This window comes from Silurus meridionalis, chromosome 14 (genome assembly GCF_014805685.1).
Source record: "Silurus meridionalis isolate SWU-2019-XX chromosome 14, ASM1480568v1, whole genome shotgun sequence".
Classification (NCBI taxonomy): Eukaryota; Metazoa; Chordata; class Actinopteri; order Siluriformes; family Siluridae; genus Silurus; species Silurus meridionalis.
In genome coordinates this window covers 2,053,595-2,068,688 of record NC_060897.1, presented here as the reverse complement: position 1 = coordinate 2,068,688, position 15,094 = coordinate 2,053,595, and the positions used below count along the sequence as shown (strand labels likewise).

General features: G+C 45.6%; 1 protein-coding gene and 1 long non-coding RNA gene across 2 annotated transcripts in view; both read left to right on the top strand.

Moving 5' to 3' along the window:
- The window catches only part of LOC124397120 (deleted in malignant brain tumors 1 protein-like), a 224,632-nt gene that overhangs the window by 72,493 nt on the left and 137,045 nt on the right, over positions 1 to 15,094 (top strand). The window contains exons 8-10 of the mRNA XM_046866619.1: positions 220 to 295; positions 394 to 672; positions 1,842 to 2,156. Of these exons, the coding sequence (XP_046722575.1) occupies positions 220 to 295; positions 394 to 672; positions 1,842 to 2,156 (670 nt within the window). The remainder of the gene's footprint in view (positions 1 to 219; positions 296 to 393; positions 673 to 1,841; positions 2,157 to 15,094) is intronic.
- LOC124396549 lies at positions 2,246 to 13,928 on the top strand. Its single transcript, XR_006927793.1, has 4 exons — positions 2,246 to 2,517; positions 12,087 to 12,406; positions 12,503 to 12,634; positions 12,944 to 13,928. It is a non-coding gene; the product is annotated as an uncharacterized LOC124396549 (long non-coding RNA).

The window sequence follows — 15,094 nt, the reverse complement described above, 5'->3', positions numbered from 1 at the left end:
GTGAATGGTTCGAGTAACTGTTGTGGTCGAGTGGAGATCCAGCACAAAGCCCAGTGGGGAACAGTGTGTGATCATTACTGGGACTTAAAGGATGCAGAGGTGGTGTGTAGGCAGCGTGGATGTGGTAAAGCCGTCAGTGCTCCTCGTAATGCTCCCTTTGGTCAGGGAAGTGAACCAACCTGGCTGGATGATGTTCAGTGTAATGGAACTGAGAGCTACATAGATCAGTGCTCACACAGAGGATTTGGAGTAGAGAACTGTGGACACAGTGAAGATGCTGGAGTCGTGTGCTCAAGTAAGTTTTTTTTTGTTTGTTTGTTAGTTTGTATTTTATTCCACTAATAACCTGTTTCGGCATGTATGCGTACTAAATTACTATTTATGTTTGATTAGACATGCAGGCTCCTACATTGACTCGGCTCTCCCCAAACTCTGTGGTATCAGTTGGAGAAGTCCTTCAGTTCAGATGTTCCACACCCAGCCCAACATGCATCTCTGTAGACTTCAGTTTATATAAAACTGGAACATCAATAAAGAAGCAAACTGCAGAGTCTACAACAACATTTACTCTGACTGTAGAAGCTTCACATCAGGGCGAGTACACCTGTGATTACACATACAGGGAAACATCCTCCACTTCATCCAGGAGCAGCTCCATTAACATTACTGTGGGTAAGTGCAGGCAGGATGTTTTACTGACCAGTGTTAATCATCAATAATCATTAAATAATCACTATCTAATTTTTATTCTCTCCCAGAATTGGCACAAATCCTCTATAAATTTCATATAGTGTTATAGTAAATAGCTTTATTAACAGACGAACACAAACACTGTCAGTCAGTGTTGGTTGAATAATTCAGCCTAAGCTTCAACTACTGATCAGTAATGTAGTGTTACTTTTATAGAAAGAATAAAACCCTCCATTTTATAAGAAAATAATCTACAGTAAGGTGTTGTGATCATAAACTCCTCTCCTCTTTACAACAATTGCACATGTCTATAAAATAGTAATACAAAATATCCACCATATGATTCCCAGTGTAATTTATTACTATAGAAATGGAAAATTACAATGAGAATTAGAAACTATAATACTGTTTAATATTCTATTTTAGCAACTTTTGTCCTGTCAGAGTTCTGTAGTGTTTGAAATCTTACTGTACCTACTTTTATGCTTAAGTTGATGAAAAAGCAAATTGTTTAATTTTTCTTTAAATATAATAAGTGCTGATTTATGAACACCATTTACGAATGTCTATAGATGTCTACATTTCAGCTTTCTGATGAGCTGCTCCTTTGTCCAGTACATTGTATTTGGTTATTCTGATGATCAGCTGATTATTTTGTAAATGTATAACAGTGCATGTAAAACCCAATTCCAAAAAACTTTGGGACGCTGTGAAAATGTAAATGAAAACAGAATGCCATATTCTATTTACAATAATACAAAAATATATTTTTAACTGAGAATAAATACCACTTCATTGCATTCTGATTTTATTTACATTTTACAATTTGACCCAACCTTTTGGAATTTGGATGTACATGTTTTAATAATTTATATTTTGATACACAATTATTTCCATTCAATCTAGTTAAAATGTAATTGTTTTCAGTAAACTTTGCATTGCTTGTGTTAATCAACAAGCTTAACTGTTTAAATTGATTGCAATCATTTGGTTCAGAAAACTTAAAAAAAAAAAAAACTGTTCAGCTCAGACTCTGTAGTTCAGCTAGAAAATGTTTTTTTCTTATAACATTTCTATGGCTTTTGGATACATCTGATAAACAGAAAAATCAGTCATTAATACAATCCTTTTGGTTTTATACAATAAATAAGTCCATAATCCGATCAGGCTGGTGAATGGTTCGAGTACCTGTTGTGGTCGAGTGGAGATCCAGCACAAAACCCAGTGGGGAACAGTGTGTGATCATTACTGGGACTTAAAGGATGCAGAGGTGGTGTGTAGGCAGCTTGGATGTGGTAAAGCCGTCAGTGCTCCTCGTAATGCTCGCTTTGGTCAGGGACGTGAACCAACCTGGCTGGATGATGTTCAGTGTACTGGAACTGAGAGCTACATAGATCAGTGCTCACACAGAGGATTTGGAGTAGAGGACTGTGGACACAGTGAAGATGCTGGAGTCGTGTGCTCAAGTAAGTTATTATTCTTTTTATCCTAATATTCTGTTTAAGCATATATAGTTACTAATTTATTAAACATTTTTCTATATGGTAAGACATGCAGGCTCCTACACTGACTCAGATTTCACCAAACTCTGTGGTCAAACCTGAGAAGTCCTTCAGTTCAGATGTTCCACACCCAGCCCAACATGCATCTCTGTAGACTTCAGTTTATATAAAACTGGGACATCAATAAAGAAGCAAACTGCAGAGTCTTCAACAACATTTACTCTGACTGTAGAAGCTTCACATCAGGGCGAGTACACCTGTGATTACACATACAGGGAAACATCCTCCACTTCATCCAGGAGCAGCTCCATTAACATTACTGTGGGTAAGTGCAGGCAGGATGTTATACTGACCAGTGTTATGTAATTATTTCCTTTTATCTACTGTCCAAATAATTTTCAGAAAATGTAAAAAATAAGTCAGAGATAAACCCTGTTACACTAAACACTTCTACATTCAATTCTCCAGTCATTGCCACGTGTGTCTCTTTGTGTTGTTTTCACCCTATCCTGTCATTATAAATAGACTTTTGTTCCCGTCATATCTCTCTGTTGCAATGTGTAAAGTTTACTGTACTTTACAGCACTGTTTCTTTTCATTGTTTGTTTTTCCTTTCTTGTTTCTTTTTTCTGTCATATTGTTCTTTGCCAATCACCTGACCCTAGTCTCTTTCACAAAACATTCAAGATGGCGCTGGTGAGGTCGGCTACCTTTTTCTCTTTTTTGTTTATTTTATATTTTTATTTACTTAGTTACAGTTCCATCTACACAAGATGGACACCATCAGATATGACAGAGACACTCATATCTATTGGTTTACAATCCACTTACCTTTTGCTGTTTTTAAACCCGAACCCATGCTGGCCGAGTGACATTCTGAGGAAGAACAAAGGATGCAATCCGTACTGACATCCGCGAGGGAAACGAGCCGGCTTCAGGAACAGTCTGAGGGCACGCGCACACCGCGCTCCCTTACCTAGTATTCTGTTAGCCAATGTCCAGTCACTGGAGAACAAGCTCGACAACCTCAGGGCAAGGGTCAAGTTCCTGAGGGACTTTCGGGACTGCAACCTTCTCTGCTTCACCGAGACATGGTTGAACCCAGCCGGACCGAACCACGCCATCTAGCCGGCCAAGTTCCTCTCGGTTTACCGCATGGACAGAATACTGGAGTCGGGGAAGTCAAGAGGAGGGTGGAGTGTGTCTGATGGTGAACAACCACTGGTTCATCGTTTCCCTTTCACGCTCCTGCACACCAAACCTGGAACTACTGACCATTAAATGTCGGCCCTTTTATCTACCTCGGGAATTCAGCTCGGTCATAGTCAGCGCCGTATATATTCCACCTCAAGTGGACACGGACACTGCAGTATGGGATTTACATGAGACAATAACACTTCACCAAACACAGCATCGGGACGCTGCACTCATTGTGGTAGGAGATTTCAACAGTGCCAACCTCAAGTGCGCACTACCAAACTTTCATCAGCACATCACCTGCCCCTACCAGGAGCGTAAGGACACTGGACCACTGTTACACAACATTCAAGAACAGCTACAAGGCACAATCACGTCCACCATTTGGGAAATCGGACCATGCCACCATCTTCCTTATGCCTGTTTAAAAAACAAAGGCTGAAACAGGAAGCTCCGGTTCAGAGGGAGGTCGCGCGCCGGACTGACCAATCAGTGGCCGCTCTGCAAGACGCTTTGGATGATGCAGACTGGGACATGTTCAGGTCTGATGGTGTCAACATGTTTACGGAAGCGGTTGTGGGATTCATCTGGAAACTAGCGGTGTCAGAAAGTTAGGGTTATAGGATCCAAGGCAGATGCAAAAGGAGCAGGGGAGAAAGGCTGTGCAGAGCTGATTCAGAGAGCCGATTCAGAGAGCCGATGTGCGCGAAGGGGTGAGGATTCCGAGCCGGAAACCAGAGCGCGTTCAGCGCGAGCCGGAAACCGGAACACGCCCAGCGCGAGCAGAGCAGAGCAGAGCAGAGCTGAGCCGGAAACCGGAACACGTCCAGCGCGAGCAGAGCAGAGCCGAGCCGAGCCGAGCCGGGAACCAAAGCGCGTTCAGCGCGAGCAGAGCAGAGCAGAGCAGAGCCGAGCCGAACCGGAAACCGGAGCGCGTTCAGCGCGAGCCGGAAACCGAAGGACAGAATGTTCAGGTCAGAGACAACGAAACAAACAAAAGAACAAACAAACAAAACAGAATACGCTGGAGAGTGCTCAGGGCAAGCCTAAAGACAATCTGGCACTGACTGGAGGATTCAGGCGTCCTTATAAGTGCCAGAAAATCATACACCAAATCCGTGCAGCTGGTTGGGAGTGGGCGTTTCCTCTGTGGTTGAGGCGGTAATACCTGAAGTGCTCAAGCGGGCTGACAGTACCCCCCCGCCCAGGGCGGCCCAGACGCCCAACAGGCTGCCCGGGTGGGCCCGATGAAAGCCAGCAATCAGGTCAGGGTCCAGGATAAAGCGGAGGGGACCCAGGAGGCGCTCCTCAGGACCATAGCCCTCCCAATCCACAAGGTACTGAAGGCCCGGCCACGGCGGCGGGAGGCGGAGCAGGCGGCGCCGCGGTGTAGGCAGGACCCCAGCAATGACCGGGCGGGCGGAGGGGCCTGGCGGAGGCACCAGGAGCAGGCCTGAGCAGGTGAACCCTAGACACATGAAGCGTAGGGTGGACCCGGGCGCCCTGGGGAGCCTGAGCCGGAGGGCCACGGGATTAATAACCTTGGAAATGGGAAGGGGCCGATAAAGCGCGGGGCGAGCTTCCGACATGTGGCCTTAAGGGGAAGGTCCCGAGTAGAGAGGCGCCTGGAAAAAAAAGCGCAAGGATGCAGGCGGTTATCCTCAGGGCAGACCTGGGAGAGCACTGCCCCACCCCCACACCGGGCGTCAACTTCAACCACGAACTGCCGAGCCGGGTCAGGAAAGATGAGGATGGGCGCCTCCGTGAATCGCCGCTTAAGCTCCAGAAAAGCCTCCTCAGCCTCAGGGCCCCAGAAGAACGAGCGGGGAAGGCGTCAGGAGGTGGAGGCGCCGCCACCGAACTATAGCCCTTTACGAAGCGGCGATAAAATTGGCGAAGCCAAGAACCTTTGTAAATGGCGGCGGGAGGTGGGGGTCGGCCAGTCCCGGATAGCCTGGACCCTGGCAGGGTCCATCCGGATATTACCGGCGGAAAGCAGGTATCCCAGGAACGAGGTTTGTGAGGTGTGGAACTCACATTTCTCAGGTTTAACATAAAGCCCGTTCTTGAGAAGTCTCTCCAAGACCTGACGCACCTGCGGATGTGTTCATCCATGGAGCAGGAGAAGATCAGGATATCATCCAGGTAGACAAACACAAGCGTATTAAGCATGTCACGGAGGACCTCGTTGACCAGAGCCTGAAAGACGGCCGGAGCGTTGGTTAGGCGAGCGGCATGACGAGGTACTCGTAATGACCAGCTGGGGTATTGAAGGCGGTCTTCCATTCATCCCCTCCTGATCGCACCAGGTGGTATCGTTGCGTAGATCCAGCTTAGTGAAGATCGTGGCACCATGCAGGAGTTCGAACGCCGAGGCCATAAGCGGCAAGGGGTAACGGTTCCGGATAGTGATCGCATTAAGACCCGGTAGTCAATACATGGGCGTAGGGACTTATCCTTCTTTTCGACAAAGAAGAAACCCGCACCAGCCGGGGAGGAGGATGGTCGGATGATGCCTGCTGCCAGAGACTCCTGGATATACTGGTTCATGCTAATCCTCTCCGGGCCGATAACTGATACAGGCGCCCCTAGGGGACTGGCTCCGGGATGCAGGTCGATGGCACAGTCGAAGTGCGGTGGGGAGGCAGGAGGTAGCCAAGGCCTTACTGAACACGCGCAAGGCCATGATAGACCTCAGGAACCGACGCCATATCGGAGTGCTCGGGAGTGACAGCCGGCAGTGGCTTGGGTGGAGGAAGAGCAAGACAGTGGCCGAAGCAATGCACACCCCAATCAAGAATACGCCCTGTCATCCAATCAACACGTGGGTTGTGTTTCCGAAGCCAAGGGAACCCGAGCATAATGGGGGCTTGGGGAGGAGATGACCAGGAAGGAAAGCCACTCGATGATGTTCCCCACTGACATGAGCAGAGGCCTAGTGCGGTGCGTGGCCCGGCCCAAAAGGCTGCCGTCAGGGCTCTGATCAGCAGAGCTTCAGGCAGGGGCTCCATGGGAACCAGCAGCTGCTGGGCAAGCTTGAGGTCGATGAACTCGGCATCAGCCCGAGTCGACGAAGGCAGCCAACTCCGTGCCATCGGGGCCAACCTGGAGGTGGACCAAGATAGTGGGTTTGGAGGGAGCGGGGGAAGCGCGGCTCGTGGGTGCTCCCTCCATTACCGACGAGCCTTGCCTTTACTGGGCAGGATGCGGCCATGTGCCCTTACCTCCGCAGTAGAGGCAAAGACCTAGAGACCGGCGTTTTCCTTCTCAGCGGGGTCAGGTGGTGGCGTCCTATCTCCATGGCCTGTGGCGGAGAGAAAGAACGGGTGCCAGAACCCGAAACACGAGGAGGGGAACCGCTCGCAGTTAAAGGACTGTGAGGACCTAGGCTCTGAGTTGGGTAACCACGCTCCCGGCGGCGTTCCCTTATCGCCCGATCGATGCGTGTAGCCAGGAGATCAGCGAATCCAGATCCCGGGGTGGATCACGGCGGCAAGTTCGTCCTTAACAGCAGAGGAGAGGCCCTGGAGGAAAGTGTCATAAAGCGGTGCGATCCCATCCGCTGTCAGTGGCCTGGGTCCGGAACTCAGCCGCGTACTCCGCAACAGGCGTTGCCCTGTGCGGCCGAGACCAGGAGCGGGCGGCATCTTGGCGTGGCGTAGACGTGCCGAAGACCTTCCGGAGTTCCGCAGAAAAGCCGGCGAACGATCCGCAGTTGGGTGATCGGCTTTCCCACTCCGCAGTGGCCCACCTTAGGGCTCGGCCTGACAGGAGGGAAATGACGAGGCCACCTTGGGCGCTCTGTACCGAATTGAGAGGGTTGCATGCTAAAAATCAGGTCGCACTGCATAATAAATGAACGGCAGGAGTCAGGGTCGCCCGAAAACCGGGCTGGCTGCGCGAGCTGAGGCTCACGCATGGCTGAAGGCGATAGGAGAAGCAGGGGCCTGCCGGGCCGGGCAGCAGATGATGATGGCGGCAAAGCACCTGTGGTGAGCCGGTCGCCAAAACGTGTGCGCAAAAATCCCATGATTTCCTGCACGCCAGTAGAGAGGTTCTGGATTTGTTGCTCCTGCGCCGCCTGTTGGCGAGCCAAGGCCGTTAAAGCGGCGCTAGAGGCAGGTACATCCACGGGATCCATGTTGGCCAGATTGTTCTGTCAGAAAGTTAGGGTTATAGGATCCAAGGCAGATGCAAAAGGAGCAGGGGAGAAAGGCTGTGCAGAGCTGAATCGGGAAGCCGATTCAGGGAGTCGATTCAGGGAGTCGATTCTGGGAGCCGATTCCGGGAGCCGATTCAGACAAGCGGATGATATGGTGCAAAAAAACACTATCAGAACATTTCCCAACCAGAAGCCGTGGGTAGATAAAACTATCCACGACGCTCTGAGATCCTGCTCCGCTGCCTACAACACAGGGCTCGCCACCGGGGACAAGGACAATTACAAGGCTACATCTTACAGTGTTCGCAGAGTGGTAAAGGATGCAAAGCAGAACTACAGGAGAAAACTAGAGTCACAGTTCCAACATGGTGGCTCTAGGAGCCTGTGGCAAGGACTAAGAACAATAACGGGCTACCGAACACCATCTTCTAGAATGGTGAATGTGGACGCTTCTCTGGCAGACGAGCTAAAAATCTTTTACGCTAGTTTCGAGGCTGCAGCTAACCATGCTAGTGGGACTAGCAGCACAAACAGCGTGCATGCCAAGAGAGCCAGTAAGGTGAACACGTTCAACATCTCGGAGCATGACGTGAGGAGGGCATTCAAGAGAGTAAATACCAGGTAAGCAGCAGGACCAGATGGCATCACAGGTCGGGTTCTAAAAGCCTGCACTGACCAGCTAGCACCGGTATTCAACCTTTTACTGGAACAGTCTGTTGTCCCCTCATGTTTCAAACAGTCCACCATTGTTCCTGTCCTGAAGAAACCCCAGCCCACCTGCCTTAACTACTATCGCCCTGTAGCCTTGACCTCAGTAGTGATGAAGAGACTGGTCAGAGACTTCATCACTTCATCACTACCAGACACACTGGACCCATTACAGTTTGCGTACCGTCAGAATCGTTCTACTGAGAATGCCATTGCTCATCTCTTCCACACTACGATGAGCCACCTGGACCACATAAATGGGAATTATGCAAAGATGCTGTTTGTGGACTACAGTTCAGCATTTAACACCATAATTCCCTCCACACTCACCTCTAATTTGGAGGTCCTGGGACTCAGCCTGCTGCTGTGTCAATGGATCTCTAACTTCCTGACCGACAGACCACAAGCTGTACAGGTGGGAAAACACACCTTGTCCACCCTCACCCTCAGCACTGGAGCTCCCCAGGATTGTGTTCTGAGCCCCCTGCTATACTGTACACATACGACTGTGTGGCCACTTCCAACTCCACAACTATCATCAAGTTTGCTAACGACACTATTATGTTGGGCATGATCTCCAACAACGACTAGACGGCCTACCTACAGTAGGTTAAAAACAGTGGAGAGAGTGCATGTGTCTTGGTCGTAGCCTTTCCAGGGAATCCCACAGAATAAAATTAATTATTAGGGAATAAAAGCTACTGTCTGTCAAACTTTGACATTGGCTGTGATTGGCTGGAGGGGGTGGAACAACCCTTTGTTGTCTGGAGGACCACCAAAACCTGGAAGACCTACTGACAGCCAAGTGCCTGAACCCTTCAACTTTTCTTATCATTCGGGATCCAAGAAGGGGAAGCATAATGTTCTGTCCCAGCTGGACTCTCCAGACAAGGAAGAGACACCTTCTGAACACATTCTTCCCTTCCCCTGTAATGGTTTGTGCCCTCTGCTTGGACACCGAAAGGAAGGTATAAGAAACCATGTCTGGCTAATCGGTTCATAATTGCAGTCTGTAAAGAAGGCTTTACATCACCAACCAGCTGCCCTACCAGGTCCTCCAGCTCCTCTCTATTCTGTCACCCAGTTGCACATCACACCTTGTCCCTCTTCCTGCACAGGTTCTGGTGGCCATCAGTCAGGAGAGATGTAGCAGCCTGTCCTACTTATGCATAGCATAAAAACCCCAAGACTTCCCCAGCAGGTCTTGACTTCGTCATTGTGCCCCTCCCCCTTTCCCATGACAGAATGTGGGGGAAAACTTGGGAGACAGGCAGAACATTAACTTTTCCTCAAGCTAACATTTATTTCACCCTTTTAATTGACTTAACCATGCTCTCTGTGGCTATGGCAGTTAATGAAAGCACAAAGAGACATTAGTCAATTGTTAATAATAAAACAGAGGTAAGAACATCTTGAGATAGATAGATAGATAGATAGATAGATAGATAGATAGATAGATAGATAGATAGATAGATAGATAGATAGATAGATAGATAGATAGATAGATAGATAGATAGAACTTTATTGTCATTGCATTGTAGAGGTACACAGCAACGAAATGCAGTTTGGCATCTACCAGAAATGCAAAATGTAGCAGTCGTGCAAAAGTGCAGATCAATATGTAGCATATTTAAAGCAAGTGGTATATGTGAAAGCATATACAGTGAATAAATATATAGGTTATAACAGTGCAGAGATGTGTGGACATACAGTAGTACAGTGAATAAATATAAAGGTTATTACAGTGCAGATATGTGTGGACATCATTAAGAATTACAGAATTGCAGAAATGGCTCTAAGGCTATGGCATTGAGGTTATGTATGTAACGCTGGTTCCCTGATGGAAGGAGACGCTGCATCAACAACGCTTTGGGAATGCTTTCACATTGTCCACGGTCTAAATCACGTGTGTAATCCGTCCAATTGAACGAGTGCCGTCACCGGCGGGGTAACGTCACGACCAAAAGCGGATGGACAATCGACAATCCACCTGCAAGGTAGTCTCTAAAGGGTATCAGTATATAGAGACTGACCTCTGGTACGCCTAGAGCCGGGGCTATGCCCTAGTGCAGGTTTAAGAGTGTCAAAGGAGGCCACGAGTTCTCCACGTCTGCTATGGTGCCAGGTGGAAATTGAGGAGAATGTTTGCTGGAGCTGGCCGTGCCCTGAAGCATGAACATGGCAGAGTTGATGCACCACGTCTTGGCCAAAGCCCTCTTATTGAAAATGACAGTCCTCAGATTTGTCATCTCACGGGGCTTCAGCGCAGAGCGAGTAGCGACGCTCTGTTTCTGTACCTCCTGATAACTGGAGCTGGATTGTACTTGGGGCTGCGCCTGCTGAGCAGCTCCATGAGAGCAATGTGGGAGAAACCCCTGAAATGCCACCACCTGTTTCTTGGCCTCCTGGAATCTATTGACTACCGTGTTCACGGAGTCGCTGAACAGGCCAGTCGGCACTAGAGGGACATCCAGCAGCAGGGCCCTCTTTCTCTATCGGAAAGATATAGGGTGAGCCATAGGTGCCTTTTGGTGGAGGCTAGGGTGGCCATAGACTCTCTTTTGTGGCCCTGAGAGATAAATTTACTTCTGGACCTCCTGGCCACCTGACAGTCTAGCTCATACAGCAGGTCACAAAACCCCTTTTCCCCCGTCCACATAGGAAGAGAGGCAGAGCTGAAAGCTCTCATCACAAGGGAAAGAAAGTGCCGAAGGGAGTGCTTCCAAAGCATGCGAATGAGTGCTGGACCAGGCAAGTGAGATAGGAGAAAGAGACAAGCCTGTCTCATAACCCTCTGCGAGGTCTATTTGCAAGCCCCAGGAACTGGTATGCCGCTCCACCTTAGCGAGAGCAGGCCAGAACCACAAGGAACGGTGGGGCCTCCTCGAAGAGTGCCCACTGGGAGCAGAGTGTTTGCATTGACATGCGAGCACAATGTGCACAGTCGGCTCCCTCGAGAACTGACTTAGCATGCTCCGCTTCCAGGCAAGACACACATAGGCTGTGTCATGTAACTACAAAGTTCAGACACTCAGTCTCTGAATTTCTAGTGACAAACAATCTTAACATACACCTTTACATTTTTACGGCTACAAAGTAATGACACTATAAACCAGCGGTCGCCAACTGGCAGACTCCTGTCCGAATCCGGACTGCAAAATGCGCCCGGCCGGACCGCAAAGCCTTTTCACATAATCAAAATTAATATATGCCAAATTTGTATCAGGCACATCAAGGTGGGCTCAGCAGTGCTGTTTGGGTCCTACGGTGGCACAGGTCGCTACTACAGTTACCATGCTCACTGTTTCTACGATCAGACGTGCAGTTGAGCGTGCAGTGAAGGCAGCAGAGAGAAATGTGCAAAAAATAAAACTCAGTGAGTGAAAAACAATGGCATTCTCAAAAATGGTTGGTGTTTGGGTTTCCAGACAATACGTGTGAAGTTAAAATGTGATGAGATTTCAGTTTTCTATTTTATTAACCAGTGAGGTATGCGTTCATTACTTATGATCTGTAATCTCAGTTCAGCAGAAACAAAAGCACTTTAGCTTTTCCTTTAATGTATTAAATCATAATGTGTCCAATAAAAATGTTGTCTACACTAATTTTCAGTTGAAGACTCCTGCTATAGACTCTTACCTTTACATTTACATTTACGACATTTAGCAGATGCCCTTATCCATTTATTTATTTTATCAAATAAATAAATATTAACAATATACAGTATGATTGTAAGATTGATGAAGTGTGTGCCTTACACAGCCCTTGGCAGCTTCTTCATCAGTTCCAATTTAACAAAAGTGGCTTTTCTGTTTGTTATTTTCTAGTAAACCTGCTGGAGCCCAATATCTCCTTCAGTGCTGTCGGTGGTTCATTTCACTGGGGGTCTGATGGACCAGATGTGACAAGGGGCTACAGCTTCTCAATCATCTGCTTCACTAAACCTCAGTATCCAGGAGGTTCCTTCCACTTGGAGTTTAGTGGATCCAATATCACTAGAACTCAATCAGCTGTTAACCACTCAGCCATCTTCCTGTTTCCTGAGGCAGATTTTGTCCATCATGGAAACTACAGCTGTACCTATGAGATTAATGTGTCTTCACGTACTTTTTCACTGTCAATGAGGTCCTGGTCATCACTGTAAAAGGTAGAGTAGAAGTAATTGGTTCTGTCATTTTCTGTTCTGCAGTTATATTTTTGAAAAGCTTGATCATGATGATGATGATGATGATTTTGCTCTCAGCATCTCTAGCTCCCTACATTGGTGTTGGAGTGACAGCAGGACTGCTTCTCTTCCTAGTTCCACTCATCATTTACTTTGTAAAAAGGCAACAAACAAGAAATAATCAGCTGAATAAGACAAATGATATGCAGTGTGAGTTTCACTATAGTAATAAAATCACCCCATTCAAATGTAAATATATTTTTGTTTTATACCAGAAATACAATAGTCTTAATCTTGTTTTGCAGACTTTACAATAATTACTATAAAATGATTACATATTTTATGTTTTTTATGATCAATGAAAAATGTGTCTAATTGCCAAGGCATAAAAGTGCACAGAAATGAATGTAATCACTGATTATTTTCTTTAACAGCATTTAGGACAGACCATTTCTTACATAATTTTTATTGAAATCGATTATATAGAAAATTAACCTGTAAACCTCTGTACATTTTAAGTAAATCAAGTTGGAGGTGCCAACAACACTTATGAGAGTCCCCAAGGAAAGCCTGAGACAGATGAAATTGAAGACATTTATCAAAATGCAGAAACCATTTTCCAGCAGGAGGAGGATTCCAAACACTCGGATGATGATTACATGAATGTTTATCCCAATGAACAAAGAAGTGATGTGGGCAATGACTATGTGGATACGGACATTTATGCCAATTGTGTAGGTTAAAGTGCAGTATCCACAGTCCAGTAACAAGTTATTGTTAAATTAGATCATTACTTTCCATAGTTAAGATATTATCATTGTGAATGATAGATTTAAATGACATTTAAATCAGTTTATTCTTTACTCAGGACTCATGTATTCATGTAAAACATTTGGTTTTATTTTCTTAATTTTTACACATATTTTATTATTATTTACCATTGCAGTGGATGCAGAACACATACATTTTTATACAATTCTAATCTAATATAGTATAGAAATATTTTTACTTGCAGGATTTTCTTACTTAATTTGACTTTTAATGATTGTAAATTACATTTATTTAATCCATGTTCTGTTATCTGCAAAATGTATTTCAGTCTTATTAAAAGCAATTTGGCTTTGGAGTGCTAGCACTTGAAATTGTGCTTTCTCCTCATCCTCATGTTCTTTTCACAGCTATGATACAAAAAATATTTTTGTTGATATTTGCAACATAGGTTAAATTATAGCACTGATATACATGCAAAATATTTAAACTTTTTTTATTTTGTAATGTAGAATTATTAAATTGCTTCTATAATTAAGGCTCTTATCAATTTAGTGATTCTGAAAAACTATAAAAATGTAGCTGCAATGTCAGAGATTGCCCCTGTGGCAACCCTTTGTATTGTCATTAGTCTCTGTAGCAGCCCTTCAGCATAGAACAAAGAAGGCAGGGATTTTCTTGACAGGTGCCTTAGATTTATTTTTTCTCAAATGTAATAAAACTTATCACTGAAGTATTATTGTCTCAATTATTTGTTGCAAATTCTCTCAATATACAACCATTGATTGATTTCATAGCACCATACCTATACGATCATAGCACCATGGCACACAAAGAAAACAAATAAAGAAACAAACATAAGCAAAGAAAAATAAACTACCAACATTTATAACAAACACCTACCGCAATACCTACCACAATAATTAAACAATCAACTGTCCTTCTCCTTACATGTTGCTAATGTGGCTCGTTCCTTTCGAGTTAAAGACCTACCCCTTATTAAAACATTTAAATTAGCACTTTCCAAGTTTGCGTTGTAAAATTCAAGAGTTATATTCATATTCAGTTTGTAATCTAGCGTACCAGTGTAGATTTATTCATTGCTAGAGACTCAAAGCACTTTTCTACGTCGCTCTGGACATCAGCTAAATGACGCAAATGTGAATGTAAACATTTAAAATTCTAATTAATCAACAATATTGTACCATAGAAATAAATAAAAACAAACAAACTTTACTCTACTTGCCAAATGGATACTAAAGCTGAAAATTTAAATCTTTCTCCCAAGCTGTACCTGTTAGCTTGTGAACAAGCATGGATTACTCTTGCTTTTCATGGATTACGCTTGCTCTTCGTTTCACTTATATCCTATATCAGGGGTCACTAACATAGTTGCCCACAAGGACCACATTTTTAAAAATAGTCCATCGTAGATGCAGCTCACTTGTAAATGGCGCAATTTTTTTGTTGCTATTCTTTTTTTAAATCTGTCACTGATAGACCAAGAGTCAGAAACCAGAGTATGGTTAAACACCTTGTCTTTATTTAGTCTGAACATATACGAGGCAGAGGCTTAAGGAGAAGTATGAACAGGAGAGCGGGTATAATTCATAATGCGGGTATAATTCGTAATGCGGGTAGTCCAGGGATGATCGCCAATGTTAAATGTTAAACTGTTTAAGGCAAACCTATCTTGAGCGATTCCGCCGAAGCGGTGCCAGAAGCACGGATGTACAGGGAATACTAGTGGTAGGAAGTCTGGTAGATCTCTCATGGCAACGAGTAGATCCGACTGTGAGTAAGGCGGAATCGGGACCTTATAAATGGAAAAGGTAAATGGGGAACAGGTGTAGGTGATTAGAGCAGGGAGAGGCTGAGTGAGAGTTAGAGCCTTGGAGGAAG